Source organism: Podarcis gaigeae (genome assembly GCF_964106915.1).
Source record: "Podarcis gaigeae genome assembly, chromosome: 16".
NCBI lineage: Eukaryota > Metazoa > Chordata > Lepidosauria > Squamata > Lacertidae > Podarcis > Podarcis gaigeae.
This window is the reverse complement of record NC_139693.1, coordinates 38,073,005-38,090,314: the sequence shown is the minus strand read 5'-3', so window position 1 is coordinate 38,090,314 and position 17,310 is coordinate 38,073,005. Positions and strand designations below refer to the sequence as shown.

General features: G+C 44.3%; 1 protein-coding gene and 1 long non-coding RNA gene across 4 annotated transcripts in view; both read right to left on the bottom strand.

Annotated features, from left to right (window-relative positions):
- Positions 1–17,310, bottom strand: part of LOC310834283 — a 285,003-nt gene that overhangs the window by 122,678 nt on the left and 145,015 nt on the right. The gene's annotated exons all lie outside the window — the stretch shown is intronic.
- On the bottom strand, positions 7,362–15,344 carry LOC310834439 (vomeronasal type-2 receptor 26-like; the record flags this gene model as incomplete). Its single annotated transcript, XM_083717926.1, has 7 exons — positions 7,362–8,263; positions 8,777–8,903; positions 9,993–10,220; positions 10,857–11,723; positions 12,220–12,511; positions 13,410–13,695; positions 15,098–15,344. 7 exons carry the CDS (start codon positions 15,342–15,344, stop codon positions 7,362–7,364), a joined length of 2,949 nt encoding a protein of 982 aa, XP_083574052.1.

Genomic DNA, 17,310 nt, shown 5'->3' with positions numbered 1-17,310 from the left:
ACTGAACTTGTGTTTATGCCTAGTAACCATCAATAGATCCATAGAAGCTTCGTAGATAGCACTGAGATAGAAAAATCAACGTTCTGACTCTATATAAGACAACTTCCTTGTACTTAGTGAAGTTTTTAATGACTGATGTTTTAATGTATTTTTAATTTTTTGTTGGAAGCCGCTCAGAGTGGCTTGGGAAACCCAGCCAGATGGGCACAGTAGAAACATATTATTATTATTATTATTATTATTATTATTATTATTATTATTTTAATCTTGGTCTCACAGTAGCAAAATGTGCATCTCCAGCAGTTGGTGGTGAGGAGGAGTATCAGAGTTTCTCTGGCCTTTTGCAACTGGTGTTGTGCAGCTTCCTGGGAGCAGGAGGAAGACTCCTGCTGCTGCATTTGCCCAGTTCCAACCTCCCTGCTGCTTCCCAGTGACACATGGGAAACAAAGTCAGGCGAGTACCAAAGCCCCTCCGCTCCAACCACTACTGCAAAACTCCCCCAGATGCTTTTGTATCAGGTATATATTTTCCTTTCACACTTCGTTTTTCAGAAAAATGAACCAAAGTAAAAGAAAGCTTTGTGAATCCAGAAGATAATTATTGTACCCAAGGCAGAAGAGATTCACAGCCCCCACACTTACTATACCTGTGGAATCTTCTAGATGCCTAAGACAGTAGCCATGTAGAGAGAGATGTCAGAGTCAAGTCCCCCAATAAAAGCTACCTTACTTTCGTTCTTTTCACATATGAAATTGGGAACAATCCTTTCCGTGATGGAGAGAAGTTTCAGGGTGTTCTGATAAGTTATCCTTGCATTTAAGTAGCTATCAGTGACGTGAAACTCAAAGGTCATATTTGGTACGATATTAGGGCTCTCATTTATTTTTTTGACAGCAAACACCAGGGAGAGAGTATTCTGGTAGTACTTCAGTGTGTCACTAATAACAGAGTTATACTATGTGTCAGAGTTATTCTCTTCCTCGCCCTCTTAAGCACATAGGTAACTTCGTAGCTCACATGCATATATATAATTTGCCACATCCTTCCCTTAACTCCTTATTTCCTTTCAGCAACCAATGGACACTCATTGGATGAGAAGTTCCCAATTCAGAAATTCTGAATGGTGCCTCTCAGATAGTAAGTGTTTGGTGTAGGTGGGGTGTAGTGACCAGAGCACATCAGATGGAATGGGATCTATTCTTTCACAGTAACTGAGTCTCCATCCTTCCCTCCTTCTAATAAAATTCTGGCTGTAGCAAAAATGCTGTAGCCAATGTTAGTTATACTCAGAGAAGGCCCATTAGGATTAATAGATCAGACTAACTTAGGTGTTTTAATTTCAATGAGTCTACTCTGCGTAAAACTCAGTTGCGATACTTGGTATTATTACCCAATATGGTTTACATTGCATAGCAGCAGATTTAACCCAAAATCTATGATATTCATATGTCACATTCAACTGTGACTGTCAGATTGAATGATAGTAACTGTGAAAGTGAGGATCAAGCTGTGCTGCAAAGGAAAACTGGACGTTAATGGAGTGAAAGGAAACATAGAGGGAGGTTGAGGATGAAGTTGGGAGAAAGTGGTGAGAGCCATGGGTTCATGTGATGAGAAAGCAGAACAGGCAGAAAACAGAAACCTCATGAAGCAGAATAAAGCAACAAAGAAGAAGATACCAAGATCACAATGCAAAAAGAAGAAAATATATGTTTAACATTCCTACTTGAAAAAAGTCACATGAAACGTGTTCTGAGGGTACCACTGTATGTTTGGTGTAATTGTAGCATACATGATCTCACCAAGTGTACACTATGAAGGATAGGGTTTTACTTACAAAAGTTCATCTATGAGCTTTGTGTTTGGGTGCTCATGGAAATCTTTTTCTTCAAATAAAAAGCCGAAATAGGTAACAATCCCTCCAATGATTAGGTCCCCTCTCTGATAATTCTGGTATGGAAGCTGGAAAGGCTCCATCATGGTGCATCTAGCAGAGTGTTCCTTGCTCTCAGTTGGAGGCAACTGTAGCCACAGGAAGAGAAGAATCTGCAGCAGAAATGTTCCAACCATCTTGGGGCCAACAGGGATGCTGAAAGTCAGATTTCTATCTCATCTACCATAAACTGCATTGCTGGAACATTTATTGAATGACTCTGGATTCTTTTGATAAAGAGAAAATGCCAAAGATTTGGGCCATGAAAATTTGCATGTTCAGAATTTCTCATCTGGGCTCTGAATGACACAGGATTTATTTTATATACACTTCCACACTCTGATATTGATTGTGTTCATGGCCTGATAAAATGTACACGGGGTTTGGCAAGATGGATGATGAAACCCAGCAATTTGAGATCATTACTAAGTTATCTCCTTAGAGCATTGAGCTCTGTGACTTATAGTAATATCAAAATAATAATGCATATTTGTTATTGAGTAGTGCGCTTGTCCCTTATAAGGGACGCAGGTGGCACTGGGGTCTAAACCACAGAGCATAGGGTTTGATATGAGTGTTCTTTGAGCAATTCTTACATGGTCAAATACTCTTGGATTTGAAGATCATAAGGTGTCCTTAGAGCATTGAGCTCAGTGAGTTATAGTAAGATCAAAATAATGATGCATATTGCGATTGCCCCAGGCAAGCAAGCAGTCCAGCTGCAAACTGGTGTCCTGAAGGGAGCTTCCTAGTTTTCCCAACACTCTTCCTCAAACACACCTGCACCATGTCCTGGGATCCGTGTGTCCTCCTTTGGGCAGCCACTGTTGAGGAGCACAACTTTCTGCTCTTCTCAGTGTCTAAATAAGGTTACCAATGAAAGAAGGCAGTTGTGGTGGCTGCTGGGAGAAGCCAGACTCTTCTCTAATCAGAGCGCATGGAGGGAGCTGAAAAACATTGAGGTCAGAATCCTTGGCACAACCCTGGAAATGTGTCCTGCAGAAGGCTAGAACAGATATACACACAACACCTGAGCCAAAATTCCACCTACTGTTGTAATCAATGAATTTGTAGCCATTTTTAATCAAGATAATTGTTTGCTGGATTGTTTAGTTTATCACATCTTACTTTAGTCACTGCCTAGGGAGGGTGGAGCTGTAACTGGACCACAACTATCTGTCTCAGAGACAATGAGGGTTGAAGTTAAAGGCCTCCCTGGCATGCAAGCCCAAGCGGTGTCTATGGAGGTCCTGGATTACCCAGATGACGACAAGACCCCCTCCCACACACTTTAGCATCACTGATGTGGTCCAAAGAAAAGCAGAGCATTACTTCTGGCACCAGCTTGGGTGAAGGAGTTGCAGGAAGGAGGCATGCAAGGTGACATAAAACCATTTCAGGGACTCCACTCCAGCTTTGTGTAGGGTTTACTCCTTAGTCTTTTCTTCTCCCAAAGATCTCCCACAAGACAGTGCAGAGATAGGATCAGAGGTTTCCTTCTACTAGATGGGCGACATTCCCAGTTTAACAAGCCGCATCTGCCACTCACCTCCCTCTACAGCATGAGCAGAAACAGCCTTTTTGACCATTGGAGTCACTGTCTCATCCGCTCAATCCACCAGAGCCTGTCTTTGCCTGCAGGGTAAGTCCCTAACTCATCAGTGGTTTGAGACCCATCAGCTACCCTTATTTGGTTTAGCAGGCCAGTCGAAACCATTCCTGGGGTGTGGCTGCTGTCACATACTCACAGCTTCTAGGAGCCACAAGCAAGAGCTGAGTGTAGGGTGAGGAACAATGGTAGAAGAACTATGCCAGAAAGAGCATGATATGTCCCCTCACCAGAGGTACTACCCCTCCCCCAACACCCCATATTTCAGACCAATTCCCTATCATCATCACCATCATCACCCTACACATCTGACTGGGTTGACCCAGCCACTCTGGGTTGCTACCAACATATATAAAAACATAATAAAACATCAAACATAAGAAGTTTCAGATATTTTCTAAAGGTGTATACAGGGATAGAGACATTAAGTGAATTTTCTTTTAACCACTCAATATACATAAACTCAAAATGCCATTTTTTTTTTTTAAAAAAACCCCGACTGCAACTGACTGAATTTATGCAAGGCACCCTACTCTGAAGAGGCTGGATTAAGGCCTAACATCCTTTCGTTTCAAGACAGGGGGACTTGCATAACAAAGTGGAAAGAAATGAACTGGTATCTGAAATGAACGCTGCAAGATGAGAGAATTTGTGATCTTCTTATTAGTGCTGTTATCCCAAGCTGAACACAAGATTCCTATTGTCCCATGTTCTATAGGCTGAGATGAAAACCATTTCACAGAGAAGATAAATTCAGAGAAGCTGGGTTTTATGTAGCCTTTGTAGGTGAATAATGCCAGTGGAAAATAAATGTTGCTCAATTGATTTGAAGCCCCTGCTTGAAATTCATTTTCTGAAAAAAGCTGGATGTGGCTGTGTATCTTCACATGAATGATGTTTAAAATTTTTTTAAATGTTCATAACGTTCTACCATGTTATACAGGCTTTTTCACCTACATTCTGTGATCAGCAGCCTTCCTTTATTACCGTATTTTTCGCCCCATAAGAAGCACTTTTTCCCCTCCAAAAATGAAGGGGAAATCTGGGTGCGTCCTATGGGGCGAATGCAGGCTTTCGCTGAAGCTTGGAGAGCGAGAGGGGTGGGTGCGCACCGACCCCTCTCGCTCTCCAGGCTTCAGGAAGACATCCGCAGCCTGGGCAGCCCTGCAGGAGGTCAGGCAGGGATGTCTAGGCTGCGGATAGCAGCCTGCTTCCTGGAGCGTCGGGCGCCCTGAAGCAGAGCGCCCCGCGCGCCAGACAGACATCCGCAGCGTGGGGAGCCCTGCAGGGGTTCCCCACAGGGCTCCCCACGCTGCGGATAGCAGCCTGCCGCCCGGTGGGCGGAGCGCCCTGAAGCAGAGCGCCCCGCGCGCCGGACAGACATCCGCAGTGTGGGGAGTCCTGCAGGGGTTCCCCGCAGGGTTCCCCACGCTGCGGATAGCAGCCTGCCACCCGGCGGGCAGGGCGCCCTGAAGCAGAGCGTCCCGCCCACCGGACAGACATCCGCAGCGTGGGGAGTCCTGCAGGGGTTCCCCGCAGGGTTCCCCACGCTGCGGATAGCAGCCTGCCTCCCGGCGGGTGGGGCACCCTGAAGCAGAGCGCCCCGCGCGCCGGACAGACATCCGCAGCGTGGGGAGTCCTGCAGGGGTTCCCCGCAGGGTTCCCCACGCTGCGGATAGCAGCCTGCCTCCCGGCGGGTGGGGCACCCTGAAGCAGAGCGTCCCGTCCACCGGACAGACATCCGCAGCGTGGGGAGTCCTGCAGGGGTTCCCCGCAGGGTTCCCCACGCTGCGGATAGCAGCCTGCCTCCCGGCGGGTGGGGCACCCTGAAGCAGAGCGCCCCGCGCGCCGGACAGACATCCGCAGCGTGGGGAGTCCTGCAGGGGTTCCCCACAGGGCTCCCCACGCTGCGGATAGCAGCCTGCCGCCTGAGGCAGACATCGGCCAGCCCCACAAGCTCAGGGAGGTGCAGCGCCCTTCCTCGACCTGGTTTGGTTTCCCCGACCTGCTTTTGGGGGGGAAATAAAGGAAAAATTTTTTTCCTTTATTTCCCCCCCTAAAAAACTAGGTGCGTCCTATGGGACGGAGCGTCCTGTGGGACGAAAAATACGGTACATATTAATAGATATATATTTATAATATAATTTTCACACAAATATGTAAAGTATAGTTTCAGCAGAACTTACATGTTTCACACTGATGATGTGTCCCCATGAAGGGATATACCTTTAGCACCCTACGAATGGAAGATCAGTGTATTGACAGTGTATTGACAACAAATTGACAGAACAACTTTATGGGGTTAAAAATTGGTCTCAGCTTTATTTATTACAGATGTAGATTGGCCTTGGCGTACATCTCGCATTTCTTGAAGTCGGAAGCTTCTGCCAGGATGAAGTCAATGCTTTTTCTGTTGACCAAGTCATTCTCTTCATCTCTCGCTCAATTTATGGGATAAAGGTATTCCAGCGCATATCCCACTGGCCCAACCAGGTGATGCATGCTCTGCCTTCGAGACCTAGCTGCAGACCCAGCGTCATATATGCAGCATGAGGATGGGCACAGGGCACACTGCTGTGTCCTAATTACCAGATGTGTCTGCGATTCATAGCTGAGATGGAAACCATTACACAGAGAGTATAAATTCAGAGATTGGGGGTTTTCTGTTGAATTAATAGGTGGATAAACACCAGCGGGAAATAAATATCGAAAAATTGTTTTGAAGTCCCACTTGGAAATGTGACAAATTCATATTGCATGGACAGGCGGAGTCCTCAGGTCCTGAGCGCCCCCCCCCCGTCATGTGGAATAACGACTCAAGACAACGTGCTATGGGATTAAATTGGCCACAACTTTATTAAATTTCAAATGTGGGTAGACCTTGGCATTAACTGAGGGTGGGTAGGGTGGGAGAAGCTCTGGAGCCAAGTGAGGATCCTCCCTCTATTGTGTGGGCAGGTAATCCCTTCCCCACCTGGCCTGATCTCCTTGGCAATGCTTCCCCCAGGTGGGATTGGACAACTGACTGGGGTAGGCGGAGACCTCCAGGTATCCCACCTGAGGGAAGGCAAAGCCAAGCCTATGCTGAATGGAGCCGCTCAAGATCCAGGGGCTGTGCGAGTCCACGCAAAGGTCGCCCCCCGTTTTAAGTGGGGAGCGGTCATTCTGAAGCAAGCTGGATGTGGCTGTGTATCTTCATGTAATGTTCATACTATTCTGCGATGTTATACAGGCTTTTTCAGCAACATACTCTGATAAGCAGCCTTCCTTGATTACATATGAATAGATATACTGTATGTATAATACAGTTTTCATATAAATACATAAAGTATAGACTCAGCAGCGGTTACATGTTTCACACTGATATCCCCAATAAAATTTCAACCATGTGCATCACAGTTATCTTTAGGGCTGCTTCATAAAATAATGTTATCTTACATTATCTTACTGCTATTCATATAGTGACTGACAGATCAGATGATTACTGAATTATTCTACAACTATTCATTACATTGAACCATGGTGCTATAGATCCATGACAGCAGCCATCGTTTTCTCAATGCAATGAAGGCAGGCCAGCCTCCTCAGACCATCACAGGATGTCTCTGGGCTATTCACAGATCCAGTTTACAAAGTGTGCACTTATAGTCACAGGTACTAGGTGCAGTGGAGAGTAGTAGGGTAATTGGGGCACTACCATGAAAACTGCCATATTTCCTCTCCCAACTGAGAAATATAAGGAATTACTTTGTCTTGCTTTATTCCAATAAATGCTAGCAAACAATGCAAAAATTAAAAGCATCAACACAAGTTCATTCCTATTTGCTCCTCAGAATTAAGTGGTCTCTGCTGTTCAAGTCGGGCCTCAGAAGAAGTATGTACAATTTGGGGGAAAAGATACAACCCAGCAAACCTGCGCTGGAGGCCAAGATGCAAAAGACCTCCACAGCCACCATCTGCTTTCCTTTGGTGCTCAGATAAGAGGGAACAAAGGACAGCCAAACGCTGCAGAACACCAACATGCTGAAGGTGATGAACTTGGCTTCGTTGAAACTGTCGGGCAACCTCTTGGCCAGGAAAGCCATAGTGAAGCTGACCATGGCCAGGAATCCCAGATAACCTAGGACAGAATAAAACATCGCGACAGAACCTTCGTTGCATTCCACAATGATTTCCTCCATCAGAGAGTTCATGTCCACATCTGGGAATGGAGGAGCCGTACAGAGCCAAGCAGCGCAAATGCTGGTTTGAACGGAGCAGCAAGCAAGAAGCACAGAGTTTGTGAGAGATTTCCCCACCCATTTCCTCATCCTGGATCCTGGTTTGGTGGCCATGAAAGCCAGAACCACCGTGATGGTTTTGGCCAAGACACAAGACACAGCAATGGAGAAGATGATGCCAAAAGCAGCTTGTCGTAAAGAGCAGCTCACTGGGTGAGGCTGGCCAATGAACAGCAAGGAGCAGAGGAAGCAGAGCAAGAGGGAAGTGAGCAGAGTGTAGGTGAGGTCCCGGTTGTTGGCTTTGACAATGGGAGTGTCCCCATTCCTAGAGAAGACGCCAAGTATCAGAGCTGTGACCAGAGAAAAGACCAGAGCTAAGGAAGCTAAAACGAACCCTAAAGGTTCTGAGTAGGAAAGAAAATGTTGGCGTTTGAGGAGGCATTGATCTCTGGCCTTGTTTGGAAATTGGTCATCTTGGCACTGGAAACAATAATCCATATCTGAAACAATGAGTGATATATGAGTTCCGACAAATAAGGCATTAATTAGTTAGTGAACGTATCAGAGATAAGTGGATATTGAAAACTGTACAATCTCCCGCAATAGGTTCTACAGTCTTTCATCTGCAGTTAATGATCAGAAACATGGCCTTTGGTTGTGCCCTTAGTTGAGTTGGTCACACCCAGAGAGATCTTCATGGTGATGGAGGCTTCTTGAGAACTGCCACTTTGGGCTCAGAGGCTGGGCTGAGGACAGTTCTGGGTAAGGAGATCATTTCATGCTTTTTTCTGGCTCACACACCTATACAACAGATAACACCAGACATATTCCACACCTATTTCCACAGATCTCACTTGTAAAAGTTCTGGATCTAGTTTCCCCAACTGTCTCTTTTTTCTTCCAGATATCAGTGCAGCTGCTCTTCTGTTTAGGAGTACTGAACTACTAATAGAGGGAAACAGTTGAAATAGACATCAGGAGGATTATACAAAATAGCAGATGATGTCTCCTACCCATTTGATTCGAAATCATCCCATTTGGACATGATGCACAATCATAGCAACAAAATGGCAACCCCTCCTTCTTTTTTCTGCTGTAGCCTGGCTGGCAGCGATCATTACACAAGGCAAGGGGCAGCACCTAGCCATAAAAAGAGGAGAAACTGTAGCTCTCTTGTGCCTTGTAAACAACACAGTTTTAACCAAAGAGAAGAGATCAGCTAACTGATTAACATTATTCCAGAAAGGTGTTTTGTATACATCAATAAACTGCAGTGTAAATATTGTGAGTGAATGAGAAGGAATATTGAATTTTTCATTTGCATAAAGATGGAGGATAGAGAGAGGACAGGTAAGACAACAGAATTTGAAATAGATAAAGGTAAAGGGACCCCTGACCATTAGGTCCAGTGGTGGCTGACTCTGGGGTTGTGGCGCTCATCTTGCTTTATTGGCCAAGGGAGCTGGCGTACAGCTTCCGGGTCATGTGGCCAGCATGACTAAGCCGCTTCTGGCGAACCAGAGCAGCATACGGAAAGGCCGTTTACCTTCCCGCCATAGCAGTACCTATTGAGTACTTTCGAACTGCTAGGTTGGCAGGAGCAGGGACCGAGCAACGGGAGCTCACCCCGTTGTGGGGATTCGACGTGCTAACCTTCTGACCGGCAAGTCCTAGGCTTTGTGGTTTAACCCACAGTGCCACCTGCGTCCCCAGAATTTGAAATACATGAAGTTTTAAAAAAAGGTAACATAGGAAGCTCCACAAGACTATCAATATTCTTTCAAAACAAATGGATAACTTATCCTGTCCTTGTCTTCTGAGCTGTAAATCTCACTTGGTTCAGCATGATTTACTCGTAAATAAATGTGCAACGCATTGAAATGTTTTGAAATCCTATATATCAGGGATGTGGAACCTTTGGTCCAACAGATGGTATTGGACTGTAACTCTCATCAGTCTGAAAACCAGCCTGGCCAGTGATCAGGGAGGATGGGAGATGGGAGTCAACAATATTCCATGTGCAATATAGTGGAATATATTACCATTCTATACTTTCAAATCAGAACTCTAAAGAAGAAAATATCTACTTCTCACCTCATGTGCAATGGTAAAATAACATGGGTTATACTTAAACAATTTGCTAATTAATGATAAAGAATATCTACATTAACCTTGTTATTTGTATTCTTAAAAAAATATATCTCATTTTTAAAAATCCAGTGGTCCCACCTGATTAAAAGCTCTGTGCCATGTGATGGCTTCTTCATCCATACTGAAGTCTACGTTTTGTAAATCTTGTGGAACTATCTTTCCTACTTTCACTCGGGAGAAGGTTTGGTTTGGAAAAGTAACCCAGTTAATAATATCAAATCCACCTGCTAACTCCCCATTCTCATCAAAGGACACTAAGTCACCAGCACTGTTGTTAAAGGAGATACTCCTCAAGAACGAGTGCAGCTAGGCAGAAGAAAACAAAGGCAAAGTTTAAAAAGGAGAGCTTTTATGGATTTTACAAAGGAGAAGTATCCATCAATATATTTCACACAATGGAAAGTAGTTAAAAATTGTGCAGTCTACAACATTTGAAAAACGTAAGTATTTCTAGTAATAACAGCTGGCCTGCCACTTGCGTGAGGATTCAGCTCTGCTGTCAATGTGCAAAGACAAAATGGTGCCATGTCAGGAAGCCCTGGAACTGCCCCTCCTGCAAGGTGGGTGGGTGTGCAGGGAGAAGGGGGCAAAGAAATGGAGAGAAGCTCATGGTGGGTTTTCTCTGCTTTCCTTTTTTTTGTTCACTTTTCCCCACCAATGTAAAGTGACCTGAACTCGCAGGTCCACTATAATCAATGAACATCACTGGAAGTAAGTTAAAAAACAGACTAGGTAATTACATTTGAAAATAGCCCTATATGTTCCTCTTTAGTGCAGAAAGAATTGCAGCTTCTAGAAAATAGTGGGTGTCGGTGGAAAGAATGGGTGGGCAGTCATGGGTGGAAACAAACCTTAATTGTTTCAAACAAATTCTTAATTTTTCATAATTCTCATTTCTCTTGCTCAACTTTGCAAAGGTTTATTCTGAATAGGAAATCTTACCTGCCAAGGTTGCAGTTTTGGAGGATCGAGCCCACCTCTGTCTGCCATCATTCTGCGTTTTGACATGGATGAGTGCATCTGATGTAAAGTATGTGCAATGGCATAAACCGCATTATAGATACTGTAACTTTGGCCAGTCATGGTCATCTCAAAAATATGCCCAGGAAGGCTCTCCAGACTCTCATGGCCAGTGCAGGTCTTTGTGTTTTCCTTGTGCCCATTGGAAGCAGAAAATAAACAGTTGAATGCCTGTTGCCAAAAAGCCTGAAGGAACCCATCTCCATTTGGAGAGTTGGGGTTCAGGGTTTGAAGGAATTCTTTAAATCCCTGGACTTTCTCTGTGTGAATTGCAAAAGACAAGGCACCATCAAAGGCTTGTATATCATAATACCTTTGCATTGTTTCTGAAGAGAAAGCCCACTGGGCTGTCAAAATCCACACGGTGCCTGTAGACTTCTCTGCAACATCTTCAGCTACTGAATAGAAATATTGCATCCATTTCACAACTGTAATGGTCTCAGGTTCTGCACACAGAACCAATATGTTGACTTCTGAGGCCACCAGGAAAGAGGACTTGGCCCGAATGACTTCCAAGGAACTGAAATTATCTAGACCCTGAGATAAGGCTGGTAGTTTTTCACTGAAAGCTGCACAGACTCCATGCTGAGAAAGCATTGGCACTAAGGTTTGCACAAAGCTCTCTCCATTTTCATCATCAGATACCGCAATTCCTACCCATGTCCACTGGAAATATAGAAGTAGCCCGACAATCCCTGCATATTGATATTTCTCATTGGGCACCGTTCGGTAGAATGTCTGGGGCTGCAACTCCGGGCTTCTCACTGGAGCTAATACGCAGTAAGCAATCTGGAGGAAGAAATAAACCCCACAAGAATTGGAGAGTTAGAGCAAACGGTTATGGTTCATCCCAAGTATCTGCTTGAAGAACAAACCCATGAGAATTTCTCAACTCCATTTATGGATGCATGTTGATTTCACAAGAACATTACGCATATCTCCAGCAGTTGTTGGTGCAGAGGAGGAGCAGGGTTTCTCTGACCTCTTGCAGCTGGCTTTGTGCAGCTTCCTGGGAGCAGGAGGAAGACTCCTGCTGCTGCATCTGCCCTGTTCCAACCTCCCAGTGACACATGGGAGACGAAGTCAGGCAAGCACCATAGGCCCTCCACTCCCACCACTACTGCAAAACTCCCCAAGATGCTTTTGTATCAGTTACGGTATATATTTTCCTCTCACATTTCCTTTTTCAGAAAAATGAACCAAAATAAAAGAAAGCTTTGAGAACCCTAAAGATAATTATTGTACCAGAGGGAGAAGAGATTCACAGCCCCCACACTTACTATACCTGTGGAATCTTGTAGATGCCTAAGACAGTAGTCATGTGGAGGGAGATATCAGAGTCAAGTCCCCCAATAACAGCTATCTTTTGTCCTGTCTTGTCACATTCGAAGTTGGGGACAATCCTTTCTGTGATGGACAGATGTTTCAGGGTGTTCTGATAAGTCATCCTTGCATTTAAGTAGCTATCAGTGACGTGGACCCCAAAGGTCATATTCGGTACGATATTAGGGTTCTCGTTTATTTCTTTCACAGCAAACACCAGGGAAAGAGTATTCTGGTAGTATTTTGGTGCTCCACTAATAAAAGAATTATACTGTGTGTCAGAGGTATTCTCTTCCTCTCCCTCTTAAGCACATAGGTAACTTCCTGACTCACATGCACCTATATAAGTTGCCACATCCTTCCCTTAACTCCTTTTTTCCTTTCAGCAACCAATGGACACTCACTGGATGAGAGGTTCCCAATGCAGAAATTCTGCTGGTGCCTCTCAGATAGTAAGTGTTTGGTGTAGGTGGGGAGTAGAGACCAGAGCACATCAGATGGAATGGGATCTATTCTTTCACAGTAACAGAATTTCCATCTTTCCCTCATTCAAATAAAATTGAGGCTGTACAAAAAATACTGTAGCCAATGTTAGTCATACTCTGAGAAGGCCCATTAGGATTAATAGATCAGACTAAGTTAGGTGTATTAATTTCAATCGGTCTAATCTGCATAAAACTCAGTTGCGATACTTGGTATTATTACCCAATATGGTTTACATTGCATAGCAGCAGGTATAACCCAAAATCTATGATATTCATATGTCACATTCAACTGTGACTGCCAGATTAAAGGATAGTGATTGTGAATGTGAGGATCAAGCTGTGCTGCAAAGGGAAACAGACGTTAATGGTGTGAAAGGAAACATAGATGAATGTTGAGGATGAAGTTGGGAGAAAGTGGTGAGAGTCATGGGATCAGGTGATGAGAAAGAAGAACAGGCAGAAAATAGAAACCCCAAGAAGTGGAATAAAGCAACAAAGAAGAAGGTGACAAGATCACAAGGTAAAAATAAGAAAATATATGTTTAACACCCCTCCTTGATAAAAGTCACAGGGAAATGTGTTCTGAGCATGCCGTGGTATGCTTTGTGTAATTGTAGCATACATGAGCTCACCAAGCTTGCACTATGAAGGATAGAATTTTACTTACAAGAGTTCATCTATAAGCTTTGTGTTTGGGTGCTCATGGAAATCTTTTTCTTCAAATACAAAGCCGAAATAAGAAACAATTCCTCCAATGACTAGGTCCCCTCTCTGATAATTCTGGTGTGGAAGCTGGAAAGGCTCCATCATGGTGCATCTAGCAGAGTGTTCCTTGCTCTCAGTTGGAGGCAACTGTAGCCACAGGAAGAGAAGAATCTGCAGCAGAAATGTTCCAACCATCTTGGGGCCAACAGGGATGTTGAAAGTCACATTTTTCTCTAATCTATCATAAACTGCATTACAAGAACCCTCATTGAATGACTCTGGATTATTTTGATAAAGGGAAATTGTCAAAGATTTGGTCCATGAAAACCTGAATGTTCAGAATTTCTCATGTGGGCTCTGAATAACACAGGATTTATTTTAGTTACACTTTCACACACTGACATTGATTGTGCTCATGGCCTGATAAAATGTACAAGGGATTTATCAAGATGGATGATGAAACCCAGCAATTTGATATAATTACTAAGTTATCTCCTTAGAGCATTGAGCTCTGTGACTTATAGTAATATCAAAATAATAATGCATATTTGTTATTGTGTAGTGCGCTTGTCCCTTATAAGGGACGCAGGTGGCACTGGGGTCTAAACCACAGAGCATAGGGTTTGATATGAGTGTTCTTTGAGCAATTCTTACATGGTCAAACACTCTTGGATTTGCAGATCATAAGGTGTCCCTGTTGATGGAAGCACCTAAGGGAAAGGCTATACTTGGAGACTAAAGGTTGGCAGTGCTCTTGAGGTCTTCACAGTGTTGTTCCTCAGCAAGTAATCTGAGTTCCAATGAAGCTTCCCAGTTCAATGAAAAATGGAAAGCTGGTTCAAAGAGGAATTGTGGGTTTTGAGTTCCATTGGTATTTGACCCTTGTCGCTACTGGCTTATAAAAACTAGTCGGGAGAAGGCAGCCAGCTGGCTCAGGGTCACACCGTGAACTTCATGACTGATTTTAACCCTGATCTCCTAGGTCCACCTAATATCCCTCCACTTAATTCCACTTCCTTTAAAGAAGAAATAGAAGTGAATAAGCTGGAGGAAGGCCATAGGGAGAACTCTGAATACATAGAACATAGCACTCAACTGTTCTCTTGTGAGCAGGGCATCCCAGATTTAAAGAAGTCAGCCTGCTCTCTGATTGGATCCAGGAATGTCCTGGGATCCGTGTGTCCTCCTTTGGGCAGCCATCATTGAGGAGCACAACCTTCTGCGCTTCTCAGTGTTTAAATAAGTTTAGCAATGAAAGAAGGCAGTTGTGGTGGCTGCTGGGAGAAGCCAGCCTCTCCTCCAATCAGAGCGTGCAGAGGAAGCTGAAAAACATTGATGTGCCATGTTGGCAGAGCAAGGAAGCGAAGACAGCCCTTCTCTTCGCTTTGCTTCACCTTTCCCAGCCCCAGTGGATAACTGTGGCTTCCTGGCACCACTGGGGTGTGCAGAGCGCATGGTCCCTGGGAACTGTGAGCTCAGCAGGAAGGTGGCGGCAGCACATGGAAAGGAGTGGGCCATGAGTGGCTGCTGGCACAGGGGGAGCAGGAGGCAAAGGGGCTCTGGGTGCTCTCTGCGCCTCTGGCAGTGGTGGGGGCTGTTCAATGGCAGCTCTTTCCCTCCCTCCCAGTGGGCTAGCACCAAGGAAGCTACGGCCTTCACAGTTCCTCAAGTGCTGGAGCCCAGTGGAGGAGAGGTGGCCACTGCCCCTGCTCCTCCTTCTCTCTGCTACTTCCACCTCATGCTCAGGCCTGAGCTGGGAGTAGAGCTGCAGTTTGGTGGTGAAAGGCAGCCCTGAAGAAGCTGTGGCCGCCAGAGCCCAGTAGAGGATAGGGGCAGTGCTGCTGCCACTGCCAATACTACCGCCACTTCCACCCCCGGCATTTTGACTCGCGCCCATGTCCTGGGTCCAAAGTGGAAAGTATGCATAGAGGCCCCGGTAGCTTAAGGAGCTACTGGGTGAGGTCCCATAGTCTGGAATGAATAGAAGGGAGCCCAGTAGGGATGGGAGCTTCTAAATGAGAAATGTTGAAGGCCCAAAGGCAGACAATTCCAACAAGAAAGAAAAGTGGGAGGCATCTAAGGAAACCGATGTGGCTGCATAAGGAGCTTACAGATGAGCTGAGATTTGGGAAGGACATGTATAAGAAATGGGGAATCATAAAAGAGGAGCATATACAAGTAGCCAATAGTTTTAAGATGAAGATCAGAATAAGGAAGAGAAGTAATTTTTTAAAAAAGGGTTATTTGACTATGTTCAAAGCAAGAGGAAGGACAAACAAGTGGTAGGTCCTTTGTGTGAGGAACATGAGAAATTCTATTAGGTGACAGAGAGAAGGCAGAACTACTCAAAGCCTACTTTGCTTCTATCTTCACCCAAAAAGAAAGCAGTGTCCAACCAGGAGATAACAAAATAAATGATTCTAGATTCAGGTAGGTAACTGTGTTGGTCTGATGCAGTCAAAATAAATTAAAAAAATGTTCAGTAGCACCTTAGAGACCAACTAAGTTTGTTCTTGGTATAAGCTTTTGTGTATCTGAAGAAGTGTGCATGCACATGAGAGTTTATACCCAGAACAAGCTTAGTTGGTCTCTAAGGTGCTACTGGACAATTTTTTTTATTTAAAATAAATGATGTAAGGATGGAGATGTAGCCCAAGATAGGAAAGGAGGAGGTAAGGGAACAGCTAACAATTTTAAATAAATTCAGATCTCCATGACCTGATGAGCAGCATCCAAAACCAGAAAGGCTCCTAGAACAGATAATTCAACCGTCAGTCTGTGAGCTCTTAAAAAGCATGCTGTGATTACCAAGACCCAGCGTGGGTATCTCAAAAATATATTTTTTTTATGGAGTTACATGCTTGGGGGATCAGGGGAATGCTGTGGACATAGGGTATCTTGATTTCAGTAAGGCTTTGGACAAAGTCCCCTAACCTTTTTTCTGAGGAAAAAGCCAGTCTGGGTGACTTCCAGCATATATGAAAACATAATAAAACATCCAAAGTTAAAACGTTTCCCTATACAGGGCTGCCTTCAGATGTCTTCTAAAGGTTATACAGGGACGCTACGAGATATTATGCAAATCTTCTTTTACCACTCAATATACATAAACTCAAGATACATAAATACATAAAAGGTGCCATTTCCAGAAAGCGACTGCAACTTATTGGATTTATGCAAGGCACCCTACTCTGAAGAGGCTGGGCTAAGACTGGCCTGAACTGCTGCTCTTGTAAAAGGTGGAGACCAAGGGGTGCATTCAACTAAATTCTGAATTATTTAACCTAAGTTATTCATGCTCATTAAATTCAATGGAACTACTCTGAGTAGGACGAATATTGAAGACCACCCCAAGCCTCTTCTAATTTGACATATAGCCTTGCCCACCTCCATCACACATGGAGGAAAGTGCAAAGGTTTTTCCATTTCCCTGGGAGAGGGAGTACAAATCTTCTATTTTCCCCTCTCTCCTGTGATTCTCTATAACTTTGAGCAGGATCAAAGAGGACATTTGCTATTGGGGGGGGGGCACATGATTTCTTTAACAATGATGAGTGAGTCATAAACAACAGCTGCCATAAATTATATCTCCTGTAATTATCAAATTAATCATAATCACAGCTATATTTCCCCAACCCAGGAGAGTTCAAGTGGGCACATTCAAAATGTAAACTAAGGCTATAGAAATGCAAGGCTCTTTCATCTGGTTACTGATTCTTCAGTTCTGCCTTCTTCAACTCAGCTGCTTGAGTCCTAATTTAAGGCAGAGACCCTATCATTACAAAGAGATGAAGTGTCCTTTGAAGAAAAGAGTTTTCCTGCAAGATGTTAGTGTTTGTGATCTTAATATTAATACTGCTGCC